We start from the raw sequence: 15,141 nt of genomic DNA, 5'->3' as shown, positions 1-15,141 counted from the left end.
CATCATCAGCCAATGGCCCAACCCGAGTCAATCGGTATATGAAGTGAAAAGTATATATGTAATATGTTCAGGGCTAGCAAACATTTTTCATTGATGTTGCTTATAATTTGACGTTAATTATTATCCTTTTACATTTCTCATTTCAAGTTTTCATTTCGATTATTTAGATGCATGGTTGATATAGGTTTATGTGTAGACAATTGACATCAATATCACCAATGACATAAGAGTTATATAAACTCAATTACATCAATTAAATACATTATTAATTCATATTTTGAGTTCAGTACGTATGGCTCCGCTACTCAAAATAATCACCTTGGATATAGTATAGTGATCAAAGTATCGTTTTGGGATGAACTAACTGAGGGAGCTAAGCTATTGGAAGAAATTCTTGGAAGCCCTCCTGAGCTATCATTGTGATCACCAGACACGAAGAATGCAGGTGCCGAAGGTACTGGCATAGTTATAGTGATGCTACTGAGCATAACAACAACAGAAGCCATTGTTGGTCTGTCCGCTGCATTCTTTTGAACACACAACAATCCGATGTGAACGCATCTCAACATGTCGGGCGGAATATCAGAAACACCACTCAACAATATGGGATCTATCATATTTGCAATCGTCCCTTGACGCCAACAGTTCCACACCTGCAAATAGAATTCAGCTTGGATATATAAAAAAACGGTATTCTCAAATGCTAATTTACTTACACGGCTTATGAAGTTCGCGTCCCCTTCGTTCTGGTAACCATTGTTTTTTTGACCAGTTACAATTTCCATGATCATCACTCCGAAACTGAATACGTCTAGCTTAACTGAGAACTGTCCATGGATAGCATATTCTGATGGCATGTATCCACTACAATACACAGATATATATTGTTATATGTCCTATCATGATTAGTTTGTTATTACTAACTTGTGTATATTGGTTAATTGTAGGCATTAATTGACTATATGTAGGAGATTTGATAGCCTAGCTAATTGTAGGAGAGTGATTAGGGATCCTCCCTTTATATTGATGTACTTGTGATTTCAATCAGTATGAATGATAAAAAAAAAATGTTTTGTTAATTCATCTCTTAAATTTTCAAAAAGATATTATACATGTCAACCAAAGTACGTAGTTTGATCTGCAAGTAGGAACAGCATAAACTAAAACAATTGCTATGGAAATTGAGTCAGCAAAAGGGCTCACAATGTTCCAACAATTCTTCTCGTATTGCCTCGCGACGTTTCATCTGGCTCAAATAATCTAGCTGTGCCAAAGTCTGCAATTTTTGGATTCATATCTGTATCAAGTAGTACATTGCTTGCTTTGAGATCCCGGTGAATGATCCTTAACTGAGAATCTTCATGCAGATAAACGAGTCCCCTTGCAATCCCCATTATGATGTTGTAACGCTGCTCCCAGTTCAAATATCTTTTCTTGATTGGATCTAAACATTCAAATCTGTGTGTTAATCAAAATATAATTAAAGAACTAATATTTTATTTTGAAAAGAAAAAAAAAGGAACATCAAAATTATACCGAATATGAATTTGTCAAGACTTGCATTGTGAACAAACTCATACACGAGAAGCCTCTCCTTTATGTCGATGGAAAAACCCAAGAGCCGAACTAGATTCCCGTGATGAAGCTTCGCCATCAACGATACCTCATTCTTGAATTCTAAATGGCCTTGAGTTGAATCCATTGACAACCTTTTGACAGCTATTTCTCGGCCATTTTGAAGTTCTCCCTAACATTTTGATCATGTCATAAAATTAATTTGAAAGAAAATTCCTTGAAAATATTTTCGTTAAGCGTGTTAATTATAATATTGAATTTTGCAAGACAAAAGATTTGATATGTTAGGTTTAAATATTTTAGTTTATTATCGAAAATCTGAAGATAAAATATTGTGTATTATTGTTATTATATATTAGTTTTATTCCTAACAAAGTCTTATTTCCTTATTTGTATACTTTTTAGACTCTCATCTATAAGTAAAAGATTTCTGTTCACAAACGTAAACTTCAAAGGAGAATTCAGAGAGCTTTCAGAGAAAAATTACATTGAAGAATTCGAAGATTCTGAAGAAGTCCGTGCTGCCGTTGGTGTTGAAGACGACATCGAATACAACACTGTGGGAATAGTGTTGTTCGACGATTTTTGTTGTTTTTCAAATTTAGGCTACGGGAGTTGCATCTGATTTGTTTTATATTCTTAATATTTAGCATGCAAGTTTGATTTCTAACTTGTTGAAAAATTTAAAATTTATTGATTTTTCGTAAAATCACTAGTATTATTTTATAAGACTGATCTTACTTCTTTTTTTAGTGATATTTGGCCCTAAGGCACCCGCACGAGTTTTTATACTCGTGCAAAATTAATTTTTTGTGTTATTTATTTTTGTTTATTTTACATATTTATTTTTCGCTGCAGCATCCGACTCTTGATTTTATCCTACAATTACAATATGATTCCTGTCATAATTGATCAAGCTTTTTACCATTCGTTACACGTACTTATAAATATATCAGTTGTTTGGTCATTATTGTCCTTTAGATCTAAAAAAAGTCAAGGCTGGTTGAGATAGGAATTATACAGGTGAGACTATGCTGCAGCTGGAGTTCTTCTCCAGATGCAGCAGTATAGCCCTTGGATCAATAGGGTCCACATGATAACATGTGAGACCCACATGTTATCATGTGGGCCCTCCCTTGAACAAGGGCTTAGCTCCACCAGGTGTAGCACACCAGCTACACCTGGTGAAGCATAGTCTCACCTGAATTATATAGATCCTAGATGTCATGTACGTAGAGCTAGAACATATATAATTTTTCTCGTCTTACCTTGTAAACAGCCCCGAATCCACCTTCCCCGAGTTTGTTGGCATCAGAGAAATCATTAGTTGCTGCTCTGATTTTGGCAAAATCAAATTGAAATGATTCAAATGTGCTAATGTCGTCAGCAGCTAGCTTCACAGTAAAGAAAAACAAACATTTTTGTTGCATATGTAATTGGTAGGGCTAATTAGAATTGGCCACAAAAATTGAAAAAACTTACGGTCAAGTTCTTGCAATTTGACTTTGTCTTAATTATACACTTTGTAAACAGGACTCCAACGCCGATAGAGAGCAACAAACCAGCGCCGGCCAATGATACAACAATGATGATGACTACGGTACTCTCATCTTTTTCCCCTGCAAATCAAATCTTACGTTTTAAATCGCTTTTAAAAACATTATTTTGTAATTTAAATAAACATAGAATATAAACAGAACACCCCAACTTGACTATAGAGGAAAAAAAAAAAGAGTTAAAAGAAGTACTTTTTAAAAGTGCTCAAACACTGCCTAAAAAGTATAGTTTTGGATTACCTGACGGCAGCGGCGCGTGTGCTTGCATCTGCAATGGTGGCGGTGAGCTGAGTTGAGGTACCAGAAATTCTCCAAGCCTGGTTTCATTGTAAAAGAGTTGAGTCCCAAATCGAATTTGACAACATGGATGGAAAGCTACGGCCCATTTCTTAACATCGCAACATAGCAGCAGATATTCAACGAGTTGGGTCAAGCAGCTGATACAATCATCTATAAACAAATCCGGTATGCACTGCTCCAGAGCGAAAATAGTTGTAAGAGCAGACGTACTTATATTCCCTGCCGCCACCTTCCGCAGAGTGCCACCAGAGGCCGCCTCTGGTGTAAGATCATACATCAGCGTCGTCAGATCCAGCTTAAACGTCTGATCCGGACTCGAAACATTCACATGATCCGAAAACCCACTTATAAATGATTTGGTAACTGCCAGGATTCCGGATATGGACTCGTTCGAGTATCGTAACATGCAAAGCTCGTACCAGACATATCCCTGTTTGTGATTTGGGCATGATGTGACGAGGTCAACGGATGCTTCTTGTACGCAGCTTCGACATGTTTCGAGCTGAACGTCTCCTCTGCAGAGCACCACGGCGTTGGCACTATCTGGGTTTTGCCCCAGCGAGGCGCTGTAGAAACCGCTGCTGTTTATATTTGTGGGAAGAGACGAGAGAAGGGTGTTGAGATTTGAATCGTAGACGCTGTTACTCGTGTAGCTCATGCCGTTATACACACAGACAAGGTAAGGAGATATAGCTTTAATGGAGACTGAAAGGTGCAGCGGGATCACGAGGCCGAGTAAGCAATATCTCAAACAACTCATTTGCATGTAAAACATAAAGAAAAAGGTTCTTTCTTGATGTGGAGTGGGAAACGACTGCAAAGAGTTGAAACACAAGTCATTTGTGTTGCCGTCAATTATTTTTCCTGTCAATTAAAAACAGGAAAATTATTATAATTTCTCAAAAATTAACCACATTTTAGATTTATATTGGTATTATTTTAGTTTTCAAAGTTGATTTTGATACGCTAACTTTTTATCTTTCTGACTATTTTCTTATGAGATTGCTCACGTGGCGTCGGATAACAAAGCATAAAATATCAAAGTTAATAATCGGTAGAATAAAACTTATTAAAGCCAAAAATATCAAAAACTTTCAAATTTTAGTAGATCAAACCCCAAAAAATAAGAAAATTTAGCTGACCAAAATATTTTCAAAGAAATAAATGATAATAATAGTTTTTTTTGGTCCACTAACCTGTTTATTTGGGGTTTTGTCCACTAAGTTTTAATATTTTGGTTTCAGTGCACTGACTTCGAATTTTTTGGTAATAATTTGATCATATTTCGTCGAAAAGCAGGTCTCCTGTAAGACGGGTCAATCCAACACATATTTACAGTAAAAATAAATACTTAATTTTGACATAACAAGTAGTATTTTTTCATGGATAACCTAAATAGAAGATTTGTCTTACTAGAGTTTTTGGGGTGCGGATCCTATGTTGTCCAGAGGAAACCACACCCTATGTTGTGGCCATCAAACGACAGCATTTGATGGCCTTCCTTCCTTCTTCTTCATTTTTTTTAAAAATATGTTTTTATTTTAATTTGGCTTTAACATGTGTTCCAAATTTTACTTTCAATAAAAATACTAATCAGTCTCGATATATCGAATTTTTAGCACACATAATTAGCATATCGATTATACAGAAATTTCAGTACGATATTGGTGTATACCATTTAAAATGAAAAAACTTAAATATTTTTTAATTATAAATTTATTATTTAAAAGTATTATATATTTTCAAATTTCATACCGTTATCGTTTCGAAAAATTTGGTATATAACGAAATTAATTATTAGTTTAACCTAAAATTAAATTTTAAAAATATTTCATTAAAAAGATAAATTTTAAAATAATTATATATATTAATTTATTATTAAATTTATTTTATATGAAATCATATATACAGCTGTTATAAAGTTAAATCAATATTTTTAAAATCAAATATTATTATATTAATAATAATATTTTTATCGGTTAACAATTTCGATACGATAACTGTATCAAATTTAAAAATTTTGGTGCATACCGAAATATCAAAAAATATATATGAATAAAAAAATATATAATATTTTTAAACAATATATTTATAATCTAAAAAATATACAAGTTTGTTTTTCAATATAGAATTGTATATACTTCCAAAATTTCAGTATAATAGGTATGCAAGTTATACACATAAAAAAATTTAATATACCAAGACATATTATTTTCATCTAAATTTCGATACGATCGATGTTAATTATACATACAAAAAAATTTAATATACCGAAACTAATTATTATTTTTATTGATTTATTGTAATTAATTAATTCAACAAACCAAAATTTAGAACCTATCTTTTTACCAAAAAAACCAAATTAAAATAAAAGAGAAAATTTGTATATATAAAAAAAACATAAAGGAAGGAAGGCCGTCAAACGCGTTTTTCTCTACACGGCCCAGGATCCGCACTCGAGTTTTTGTGTTACCGAAATGCTAACGCGCGGCACCGAAAAATGATGATGTATTGTCAGAAAACGTGACGTCGTCTGTGCTGTTAATTGAGTAATTATCGTTGTCTGTGCACTTACTTAATCGCAAGCTGGTAGCGGCTACATCTTTGAGAAATCATCGTTGCGTGATGAGTTATGTCTCGTGCAAAGCAAAATAATGTCTATTCGAAACTCACTTCCATATATGGGATGTTAACCTCCTCATGGATGATGTTCTAAAAACTTAGCTTAAGTTTTAATACGCTTGAACTCAAGTAAGCAATCACTTTTTATCATTTATTATTTTGAATGAAAATTTTGTTTATAAATATGTATTTATTGTTTAAAACTTGAAAGATCTATTAAATAACAATCTCCATCGTTTAAATTTGAAACTTGATTTCTAAGCTTCGCACTTGTTAAAACCTCATTGATGATCCATATGATTCATGAATATCCAGCTGACTTCGCTTCCTAAATGCTACATTATTGATATTTATTTGTGCTACACCTAACCTCGAGAATTAATTATGAAGCTGGAAGCAAACAGTAAAAAATTATCACATCTACCCTATTGTGGAGTAATAACTTTAATGTACATCCATAAATGTAATGCCAAAATTAATCTTGAACCTAAAGTCTCATATCGTGGCGTGATGGTAACCAAATATATATAGATATAGTCATATAGATATATGGAACCAAAAGTCATTTCGAGAATTACATATGGCCAAATATTTCTCTTAGCTACCTGATAAATAAAGTCAAACTCATTGTGTTACTACACTACATTTAATACCTAAAATTTATTCATATAGATATTGGTTTGTCGTCGATCCACTAAACTTTAATTCCTATTCCCGAGTAAATATTGTAATTGTGAGTAGGGTCGAATACATAAAGAAAGGATCAATAATATTTTTTTCTAGGAAGGGCACGAGTAACTGAGGGATTTTTTTGTTTTTTATACTAATTATAAAGAAATAAAATATAAAACGAGAAATAAATAACCGAAATAAACACAAACTCAGCATCAAACAACTAAAACACGCACTTGGAATGAGAAATCCACGGCATATTTAAAGACGGAGTTCAGAAAGTGTAAACTCCCATGATTATCATGTCTTAAACTGCCTCTGATCAGAAGCTCCGAAACATCGGACGTTCCGATCATAATCGAACATTCCGATCTCAAACTTCGGACGTTCCGATCAACATGAAAACTCACGTGTCCACACACACTTGACACCTCAAATCTGCATGGTCTAACACACTTCGGAAGGTCCGTACTCTACCATTGCTTCCCAGCCTCACTCGGACTATTTCGGATCCTCCGATCTTCCTTTGGTCCAATTTAGTGGTTCCGAACATCCGAACCCATTTTTCTCTACAGACCATTTTTGGATATCCTGGAGGCGATTTACCGATTTTTTTAATCAAAATAAAATAAAACCCCTTAAATCATGTTAAACTTATTCTAAACATGTTTAGTCAAATTTACCACCTAAAATGGATTTCGGGTTCACTACAACTTGTAGTGAAAATATTATTTTATTAATTATATTCCAGTTTTAGGGAAGTACTATTGAAGGCGACCCGAAAAAATCGGATTATGATTTGGAGTTTTTGGGTTTGGGTTGATCCAAATTTTGTTTTTACTTTTGTCGGGGTTTTCATCAAAATATGTTGGATAGTGCTAGTGATCGCATACAACGGTATATATCATTTCTAAAAAAAATTGAATTCTACTGTTTTCAAATAATTCAACATGATCAAGTACAAAAAAAAGTTCAAGGAAAAATTATTAAACTAAAATCATAATATTAATCAAAAAGTAAAAATACTATCTTGTATAAAGACTCTCAACATAAATCTTGTAAAACTGGATATGGTTGTAAATTCGGATGTATCAGATTAGTTCGGATTGGATTGACACAAGGTACTGCTAAAAAAATTTCTCTCCCTGAACCCGAATCAATCCGAAAACGACCAACCCTAACCCTCAATAACTCTATCAACCCGAACCAACTTGATTTGATTTTTATTTTTTATTTTTTATTTTTTAAGAAAATAATTAAATACACATAATAATAATAATCAATATTATATTACAATTTAAATATATGATAACAAAATCTCAATTATGTATGATTTAAATTTGAAAATTTAATTGTAAAAAATTTAATTAAAAGTACATACTAGTGACCACACAAAATAAACAATTACTTTTAAAAACCAAAATTTTACAAAATAATTATTACATGATGAAAATCTATGAACAATATACAATAAATTGTCTCTAACATACAATATATAAAAATTTAATCAATATTTTTAAAGTATATAGCTAGGTGTCTTCAAATTTGGCTAAAATAGAAAAAAAAAATCGTAAATCCAAATTAAAGAAAACAAAAACCGAATCGACCCAAAAAACTGAATTTCATTAAACTAATAATTATATATATAAAAAAATGTTTAGTGGATTAAGGATAATTTTGAACTGACAAAAAATTCGAACAAACCGAATCGACTGAAAAAATCGAATAGTGCAGCTTGACGCGTGAGGGCTCTACAGGAGGTCATTCATCATATCTTAATATTACTCTCACTCATGCACGATTAACCTGACAATGCTAACAATTTTATACAGTCTTTTTAATTAGGAGAAATGCAGTGAATTTTCCAGATATAACTATCACAACTAATTCAATTATGCTGGCCATAGTCAAAGGAAATTAACTTGTCACTGATCTTAAAAAATTATATTCACGTATCAGCATCAAGGTGCTAGGCTGCAAAATAAAAAGGGAGCCTTTAAATTGTTTGAAAATTAATCTCTTCACTCGTCTGTTGATTAGTAGATTATGCACGTACGTAAAACGCATCACCTCTTTAGTAGGTTATTAGTAATAAAAGGAAAAACGGGAAAAAAAAAAAAATGGTAGGTTATCACAAAATTCTTAAATTTGGAGCATCAATATTCACTCATTCATTGTTTTTACATTACCTGCACTCAAGTAAAATTGATAGATAACTCATGCTTGACAAAAAGTTCATTATAATTATAAATCACTAGAGGTAAAGTATGATGATTGTGAAGGTACCGGCAAGGATATGGTAAAGCTGCTTAGCATTGGAACGACTGAAGTCATTGTTGGTCTATCTATTGGATTATCGTGCACACATAACAAACCGATGTGAATGCAGCGCAACATATCATGTGAGAAACCCAAACTAGCTCGCAAAACAGGATCTATCATATCTTGAATTGTTCCTTGGTACCAATATTTCCATGCCTGCAAAATATTTTATTCTTAAATAAGCCAGCATTTAATAGTATAACGAACAATATGAAAGTCAACATTCTTGATGAAAAGTTAAACTAGAATGCACAAAATATGTTATTTTGCTCAATTATATGGAAACTTACAGAAATTATTAAGGGAAAGCAAGATGAGAAGGAGAGCAACCCTCTTCTCTACTATTGATTTAGCTAATACGAGAATAATTAAGACTCAAAAGCATTACACAATGCACACTTTCTTACCACACTTAAGAGGTCTTCTGCATTCTCTCCGTGTCGAAATGAGTTGTTTCTTTGGCCGGCTAGAATTTCTAGGACAAGTACGCCAAAACTAAATACATCGGATTTGACTGAGAACTGTCCGTGCATTGCATATTCTGGCGGCATATACCCACTATATAAGTAATTATTGGTATATGTAAGTGAGAAAAAAATTGTACAACTACCAAGTATAATCGTGCATATGAAGCTAATACGAGGTAAATGAAAACAAATTTGACAGTCATCCGTGGAGCCCTTGGGGTGAAAGTGCTCATGTGTCTAACTATTATATTAATTTAAAAAAAACGAAACTTTCACCCCCAAAAACCTATTGAATAGACGTTGGGATTTGGGACTGTCTCTGCTTTTAAGTGAAATAACACTTACTAAGTTCCCACAATTCTATTGGTACTGCCATGAGTTTCATCACCAGCAAAAAGTTTCGCCATGCCAAAGTCTGCAATTTTTGGATTCATATCTTCATCTAGAAGTATGTTACTAGCTTTGAGATCCCGGTGAATGATTTTGAGTCGAGACTCTTCGTGCAAATATAAAAGCCCCTTAGCAATTCCTACAATAATCTTGTAACGTCTCTCCCAATCTAAATCGTTGCGTTTGATTGGGTCTGCGATACATACAAATACATGTTAACATGTGATCAAACGAGTAGCTAGTGAAAGAGTTACCAATTAGCAGGCATAAAGAACACTGAAGTTATAATTATACCGAATATGAATCTTTCGAGGCTTGTATTCTGAACAAACTCATAGACAAGAAGCCTCTCATCCCCTTCCATAGAAAAACCCAAGAGTCTAACAAGATTTCGGTGTTGTAGCTTGGCCACTAGTAAAACTTCATTCTTGAATTCTACATGACCTTGGCTCGAATCCAAGGACATTCGTTTTACAGCTATTTCTAGTCCATTCAGAAGTTTTCCCTGTAGTTAAATAATAACATATTCAAATCTAGCTAACATGTACTCTATCTATGTCACAAAAAGTATTCAATTGATAAAACAGACTAGCTACAAAAGATTTTAAATTGAACCAATATATATATTTGTTTAGGTACGTACCTTGTAAACGGATCCAAATCCGCCTTGCCCCAGTTTGTTAGCATCTGAGAAATCATCAGTAGCAATTTTGATTTGGTGGAAATCGTATTGTAGAAAATCAGCCATATTAATGTCACCTACAGCTTCAAAATGAAAGAGGAAGGTTTAGCGAATTGCTGTTACAGCCTGAAGGGTTATATATATTTGGGAAAAGGATGAATTAAAGAAAACTTACATCTAACTTCTTCCTCCGGTTTCGTCTTTGTTCGTTTTATCAATAGGATGCCAGCCCATACAGCTGCTATTAGAGACACAACAATTGAAACAACGATGACGATGATGATGTTCGTTCGAGTTCTATTACCATCCTTTTTCTCTGCAAAATGTTAATGAATTCAAATCCAGGAAATTAAATTTCTAAAAAAGTTATATATGTTCACTAATATTTCTGGTAATCCCTCTCTGATTGATAATTGGCTGAACATACTATATATTTGTTATCATATTATAACCATATGTAACGAATTGTACTTTTGGGATCGATTGACTTTAGCAGCATAAAATTTTAGATCAATGCATATCATCATCATCATCATCTTGGATATATTAGAAGAGATGGTCTTCCAAATTCTAAGAAAAGAGAAACCATATAGAACATGCATCAACCGAAGAAACGAACCATTTGAGAAGCTTGATCATTTTGTCGCATAAAAGTTAAGATCAATGGGGGACCTCTTGAATTAATTATCATCCGTTACCTGGCAGTGTGAGTGGTGCTGGTGACAATGATGGCGGCGGTGGTGCTGGTGACAATATTGACGGTGGCGGTGGCGGTGTTGTTATAAGCTGATCCTGTAACTCTTGAAGCCTGGTCCCATTGTAAAAGGGTACTATTTCGTAACGAATATTGCAACTAGGAAATAGTATTCTACACCCTATCTTCCCGTCACAAATTTGTGAATTAACAGAGACAGCAAACGATAAACAACCAGAACAATCCTCCATGGACAAATCAGGCGTACACTGAACGAGTGAAAACAGAGTATCAACATCTACCGTACTAATTGTATTCCCAGCGGCAACTTTTCTCAGAGAACCACCATCAGCAGCCTGGATACTAATATTGTGCAGTAGGGCATTAACATCCGCAAGAAAATGGTTCGGACTGGAGAAGTTCAGGCTATTCACCATGTAGCACACTGGATCTTCCGACAATATTCCGAACATAGATTCATTGGAGTACCGTAACGTGCAAAATTCATTCCACATAAGTGACTGTTTGGAATTCGGGCATGATTTAATCAATTCATTTGCGGTCTTTTGGATACAATCGCGACAAATATCAAGCTGAACATCACCTCTGCAAAGCACGGAGGCGTAGACCGTATCCGGGTTCTGGCCCAGGGAGGAATTGTAGAATCCATTGATATCAATATTTGTAGGCAGAGAGGAGAGGAGAGTTTGGAGATTGGCCTTGTATGTGCTGTTACTTGAGTAATTGCCGTTGTTAAGGCACGCAAATTGCGTTCTGGTAGTGGACACAAGGTTCATGACTGTCAAGAAAATGGAGGCGAGTTGCCGCCGTCTTCGAGAAATCATGGTTGCAAAGCCTCACCCAAAGCAAAATGATGCCCATTCTATGGTACGTACGCTTTATTATTGCACGTCCATAAATGCATTTTGGAGAAAATGACCTCTAATTCCCACATAGCATTTTTTATTTTTGTACAAATTTTTTTTCTATATTTAGCTTTTTTTCTAATAATCTACGTCTATATAATTATATTTAATATTTAATTATAATTGTATATATAAACTTATAAATGATTATATAATCATTATTTGATAAATAGTAATTATTTAATATTATTTATTGTAAATATGATTTATTTATAGATATATAATTATTATTTATAAAAAATATTAATTAAAATTAAATATTGTTATTATTATTGATGATTAATAATTATTATTATTTAAAATTATTTATTATTATTTATTTTTATTGTCATAATAATTATTATATAAAAATAATGATAATAATAAAAATATTACTATTATTATTATAGGTTTAGATTAGTTAAACAAAATAACAATAATTATCTAATAACTTATAGAGCATCAATAATTATTATTTTGATGATGATGATGATGATGATGATGATAATAATAATAATAATAATAATAATAATAATAATAATAATAATAATAATAATATAATATATTTGAGTTTATTTTTTGTTTTATTTAAAAAACATTTTATTATTAAAAATAATTTCATTACATTTTTTTCGTACCAATAATTAGAATAGAATATAACTGCGCAATTACATTTTCATTCTTAATTATTTCATTTCAAATTGATTTCATTCAAATATCATTCTATTATATTATATTATTATAAATTTATACCAAACATGCTCTTAATCTCGTACCGTGACGTGAAGGTAACCAAGTACTACATCTAGATGGAAACCAAAAGTCATTTCAAGAATTATATATGGCCAATATTTCTCTTCTCTAACCCTAATGCCTAATAAATAAAGTCATCCCAGCACTTGCTTTCAATTTTCCAACTCATATAAGAGAAAATAATTTTTTTGTCTATTAACTTATCTATTTTTTATTTTTGGTTAAATAACTTTTTAAAGTTTTAGTTTTAAGTATTACACTAACAATTTTCAAAAAAAATTAGTACACTAACTTTTAATTTTCGACTATTTTGTTACAATTGATAACGTGATGACTTAACATATCAGTCTTTTTCGATGCGACGTCATCATGTTCCATTATCACTTCATATTTTTGGATGGCACGTCATCAATAGCCAATAAATTAAAATAGTCGCAAATTAAAAGTTAGTGTATCAAAATCAATTGATTAAACCAAAAAATAAGAAAGTTGATAGAAATAGAAGGGAAAAAAAATCTATTTTCCCATGTAATAATGCTATCGTATTAATTGAAATCTGACCGTGCGCTTCATTATTCATTCAATTAATTCACGATGTATATTATTTGCTCAGTCAAACTTTCCAAATATCTCAGCCGCCAATAGCCTAGCCCGAGTCAATCTAGAATTTTGGGACAATTCCTAAATATATCCCTGTATCTTTTTTATTTTTCGTATTATACCTCTTTCATTTTTCATGTTTCAAATATATCCCTGATTCATTAAATAGTTTCTTGAATTTGTCCTTAAAACTAAATAATGTCCATTCTACCTTTTATTTCCATATTTAAAATTTAAAGGCTTAATCCCATCATGCTTCCGTCAGTAAATTAAAGCAGAATACCTCTTTGACCACACTGTTTCCGGGTTATGTCCACCGGGTTTTACAGGTTGTTCCTCACAACCAAACCACGTGATCGCAACCGATGGTTCCTGACACAGACTCCTTCAGCAGCAGCTAGCACAACCCTATTTCGTTTTCTACCTTAGGGCGTATAGTAAAAGCTTAATTTTTTAAATAAAATAACATGATAGAGAAGAGCTTCGGAAATTTATTCAGACAACATATTATTACATAAATCAACCTCCTTTGAAGAGGAGGAGATAACTTGTTTAGCTACTCATAGTAGCCTTGTTCTTGAAATACATAAAAGTAAAATTTAATACAATAGAAAGAGAAATATTACAATGTTTTGTTTGTAAGAAAACTGAAGGAAATGATCGATGTCTTCAGCTTCCTTATAAAATCTTGTATTTATAGCCGAAGTTCCACTCGTTTCACCGAGAAACTTCACAGCTGTCTTGAATTCTTTATGTCATTATTGATGGCATCTTTTGCTAGTGGGAGTCACATGCCCGATGACATTTTTTATTAGTGGAGGAGTCGCATGCTTGACTTTTTCTTTTGGATTTATTCTCCTCACGTGTCTTCTTTATTGTTGTCGGGGCATCTTTTTCTTTTGCAGTGGGCCCCTGGGAAAACACGGTTTTGGTGGTCCCTGTCCACCTTTGCTTGTCTCGGAAAATTTTTTTCGATCCGTTCGGGGTTTGAAGGTTTTTCCGAATTCTGGCTCCTTCTGGTTTGGACATTTTGGGCAGATATTCTCTGACATTTTGGGCAGCTTGTTGTTCCACAAAAGTTTCTCTTTTTTTCGAAGAGTTCGACCGCAAAAACCGTAGTTTTTCCTGTCATTGTGTTTAACAGGAATGATCCGTTCACAGAATTTTGATAAAATTTGAACGGAAACTTGACCTTATCCATCTCGGTGAGACAAACCCAAATACCCCATGTCTTTCTGGTTAAAATTTCATTTTCTCCAAAGGTGGACATCAATGGTATTTCTTCAGATATAGGATCCTTGATAAATCTTTGATTATTCATGTCAGGTCTCCTTAACTTGATGAAATGAAAGGGCTCGTGTGATCCTTTTCCTGTTGATTCTGGAGCTGCATTAAAGAAGTATAACTCGAGCACATCTCCTCTGGACAAATGATCATTATTTTCCCATGTTTTTTGGACTGCTTCCTGAATCCATTTTGGTAGTTGTGATATTTCCTGGAAGCCTGGTGAAGTTGTATAAACTGAGGCTAGATCTCCAAATTCATACCATAGCTTTACATCCTTTGGATTGACATTGTTTTTTAGCCAAACTCTTGGATATAT

The 15,141-nt window shown here is 33.0% G+C and overlaps 2 protein-coding genes across 6 annotated transcripts; both read right to left on the bottom strand.

The window, feature by feature from the left end:
* Nucleotides 1-277: 277 nt before the first annotated feature.
* Nucleotides 278-4,228, bottom strand: LOC140868252 (cysteine-rich receptor-like protein kinase 15). Of its 3 annotated transcripts, XM_073272918.1 has the most exons (7): nt 3,372-4,228; nt 3,058-3,194; nt 2,844-2,969; nt 1,537-1,747; nt 1,204-1,444; nt 717-864; nt 278-653 (listed from the first exon to the last, which is right to left on the bottom strand). In XM_073272918.1, exons 1-7 carry the CDS (start codon nt 4,204-4,206, stop codon nt 315-317), a joined length of 2,037 nt encoding a protein of 678 aa, XP_073129019.1. In that variant the 5' UTR covers nt 4,207-4,228; the 3' UTR covers nt 278-314. The 3 variants fall into 3 exon arrangements, with proteins under 3 accessions (XP_073129019.1, XP_073129014.1, XP_073129025.1); XM_073272913.1 differs by having other exon boundaries at nt 278-864; XM_073272924.1 differs by lacking the exon at nt 1,537-1,747 and having other exon boundaries at nt 278-864; nt 1,204-1,458; nt 2,844-2,965.
* A 4,630-nt stretch (nt 4,229-8,858) lies between these two features.
* On the bottom strand, nt 8,859-12,159 carry LOC140868621 (cysteine-rich receptor-like protein kinase 15). Of its 3 annotated transcripts, none has more exons than XM_073272931.1 (7): nt 11,285-12,159; nt 10,762-10,902; nt 10,548-10,669; nt 10,199-10,409; nt 9,860-10,097; nt 9,455-9,605; nt 8,859-9,203 (listed from the first exon to the last, which is right to left on the bottom strand). In XM_073272931.1, the coding sequence occupies exons 1-7, from the start codon at nt 12,123-12,125 to the stop codon at nt 8,970-8,972; spliced, it is 1,938 nt and encodes a 645-aa protein (XP_073129032.1). In that variant the 5' UTR covers nt 12,126-12,159; the 3' UTR covers nt 8,859-8,969. The 3 variants fall into 3 exon arrangements, with proteins under 3 accessions (XP_073129032.1, XP_073129039.1, XP_073129042.1); XM_073272938.1 differs by having other exon boundaries at nt 10,548-10,663; XM_073272941.1 differs by lacking the exon at nt 8,859-9,203 and having other exon boundaries at nt 9,454-9,588.
* Nucleotides 12,160-15,141: the final 2,982 nt, after the last annotated feature.

The sequence above is a fragment of the Henckelia pumila genome, chromosome 1 (assembly GCF_033568475.1).
Source record: "Henckelia pumila isolate YLH828 chromosome 1, ASM3356847v2, whole genome shotgun sequence".
Lineage (NCBI taxonomy): Eukaryota > Viridiplantae > Streptophyta > Magnoliopsida > Lamiales > Gesneriaceae > Henckelia > Henckelia pumila.
Note: the sequence above shows the minus strand (reverse complement) of the source record. Positions and strands in the feature narration are given on the sequence as shown.

Excerpts from the sequence above, each read along its gene's own strand:
- LOC140868252 (XM_073272913.1), bottom strand. The coding sequence starts at position 4,206 with ATGTTTTACATGCAAATGAGTTGTTTGAGATATTGCTTACTCGGCCTC. Across the intron at positions 3,195-3,371 it reads ACACGCGCCGCTGCCGTCAG|GGGAAAAAGATGAGAGTACC; the intron begins GTAATCCAAAAC and ends TTTGATTTGCAG. Across the intron at positions 1,445-1,536 it reads TCTTGACAAATTCATATTCG|ATCCAATCAAGAAAAGATAT; the intron begins GTATAATTTTGA and ends TTGAATGTTTAG.
- LOC140868621 (XM_073272931.1), bottom strand. The coding sequence starts at position 12,125 with ATGATTTCTCGAAGACGGCGGCAACTCGCCTCCATTTTCTTGACAGTC. Across the intron at positions 10,670-10,761 it reads ACCGGAGGAAGAAGTTAGAT|CTGTAGGTGACATTAATATG; the intron begins GTAAGTTTTCTT and ends TTCATTTTGAAG. Across the intron at positions 9,204-9,454 it reads CAGAAGACCTCTTAAGTGTG|GCATGGAAATATTGGTACCA; the intron begins GTAAGAAAGTGT and ends AATATTTTGCAG.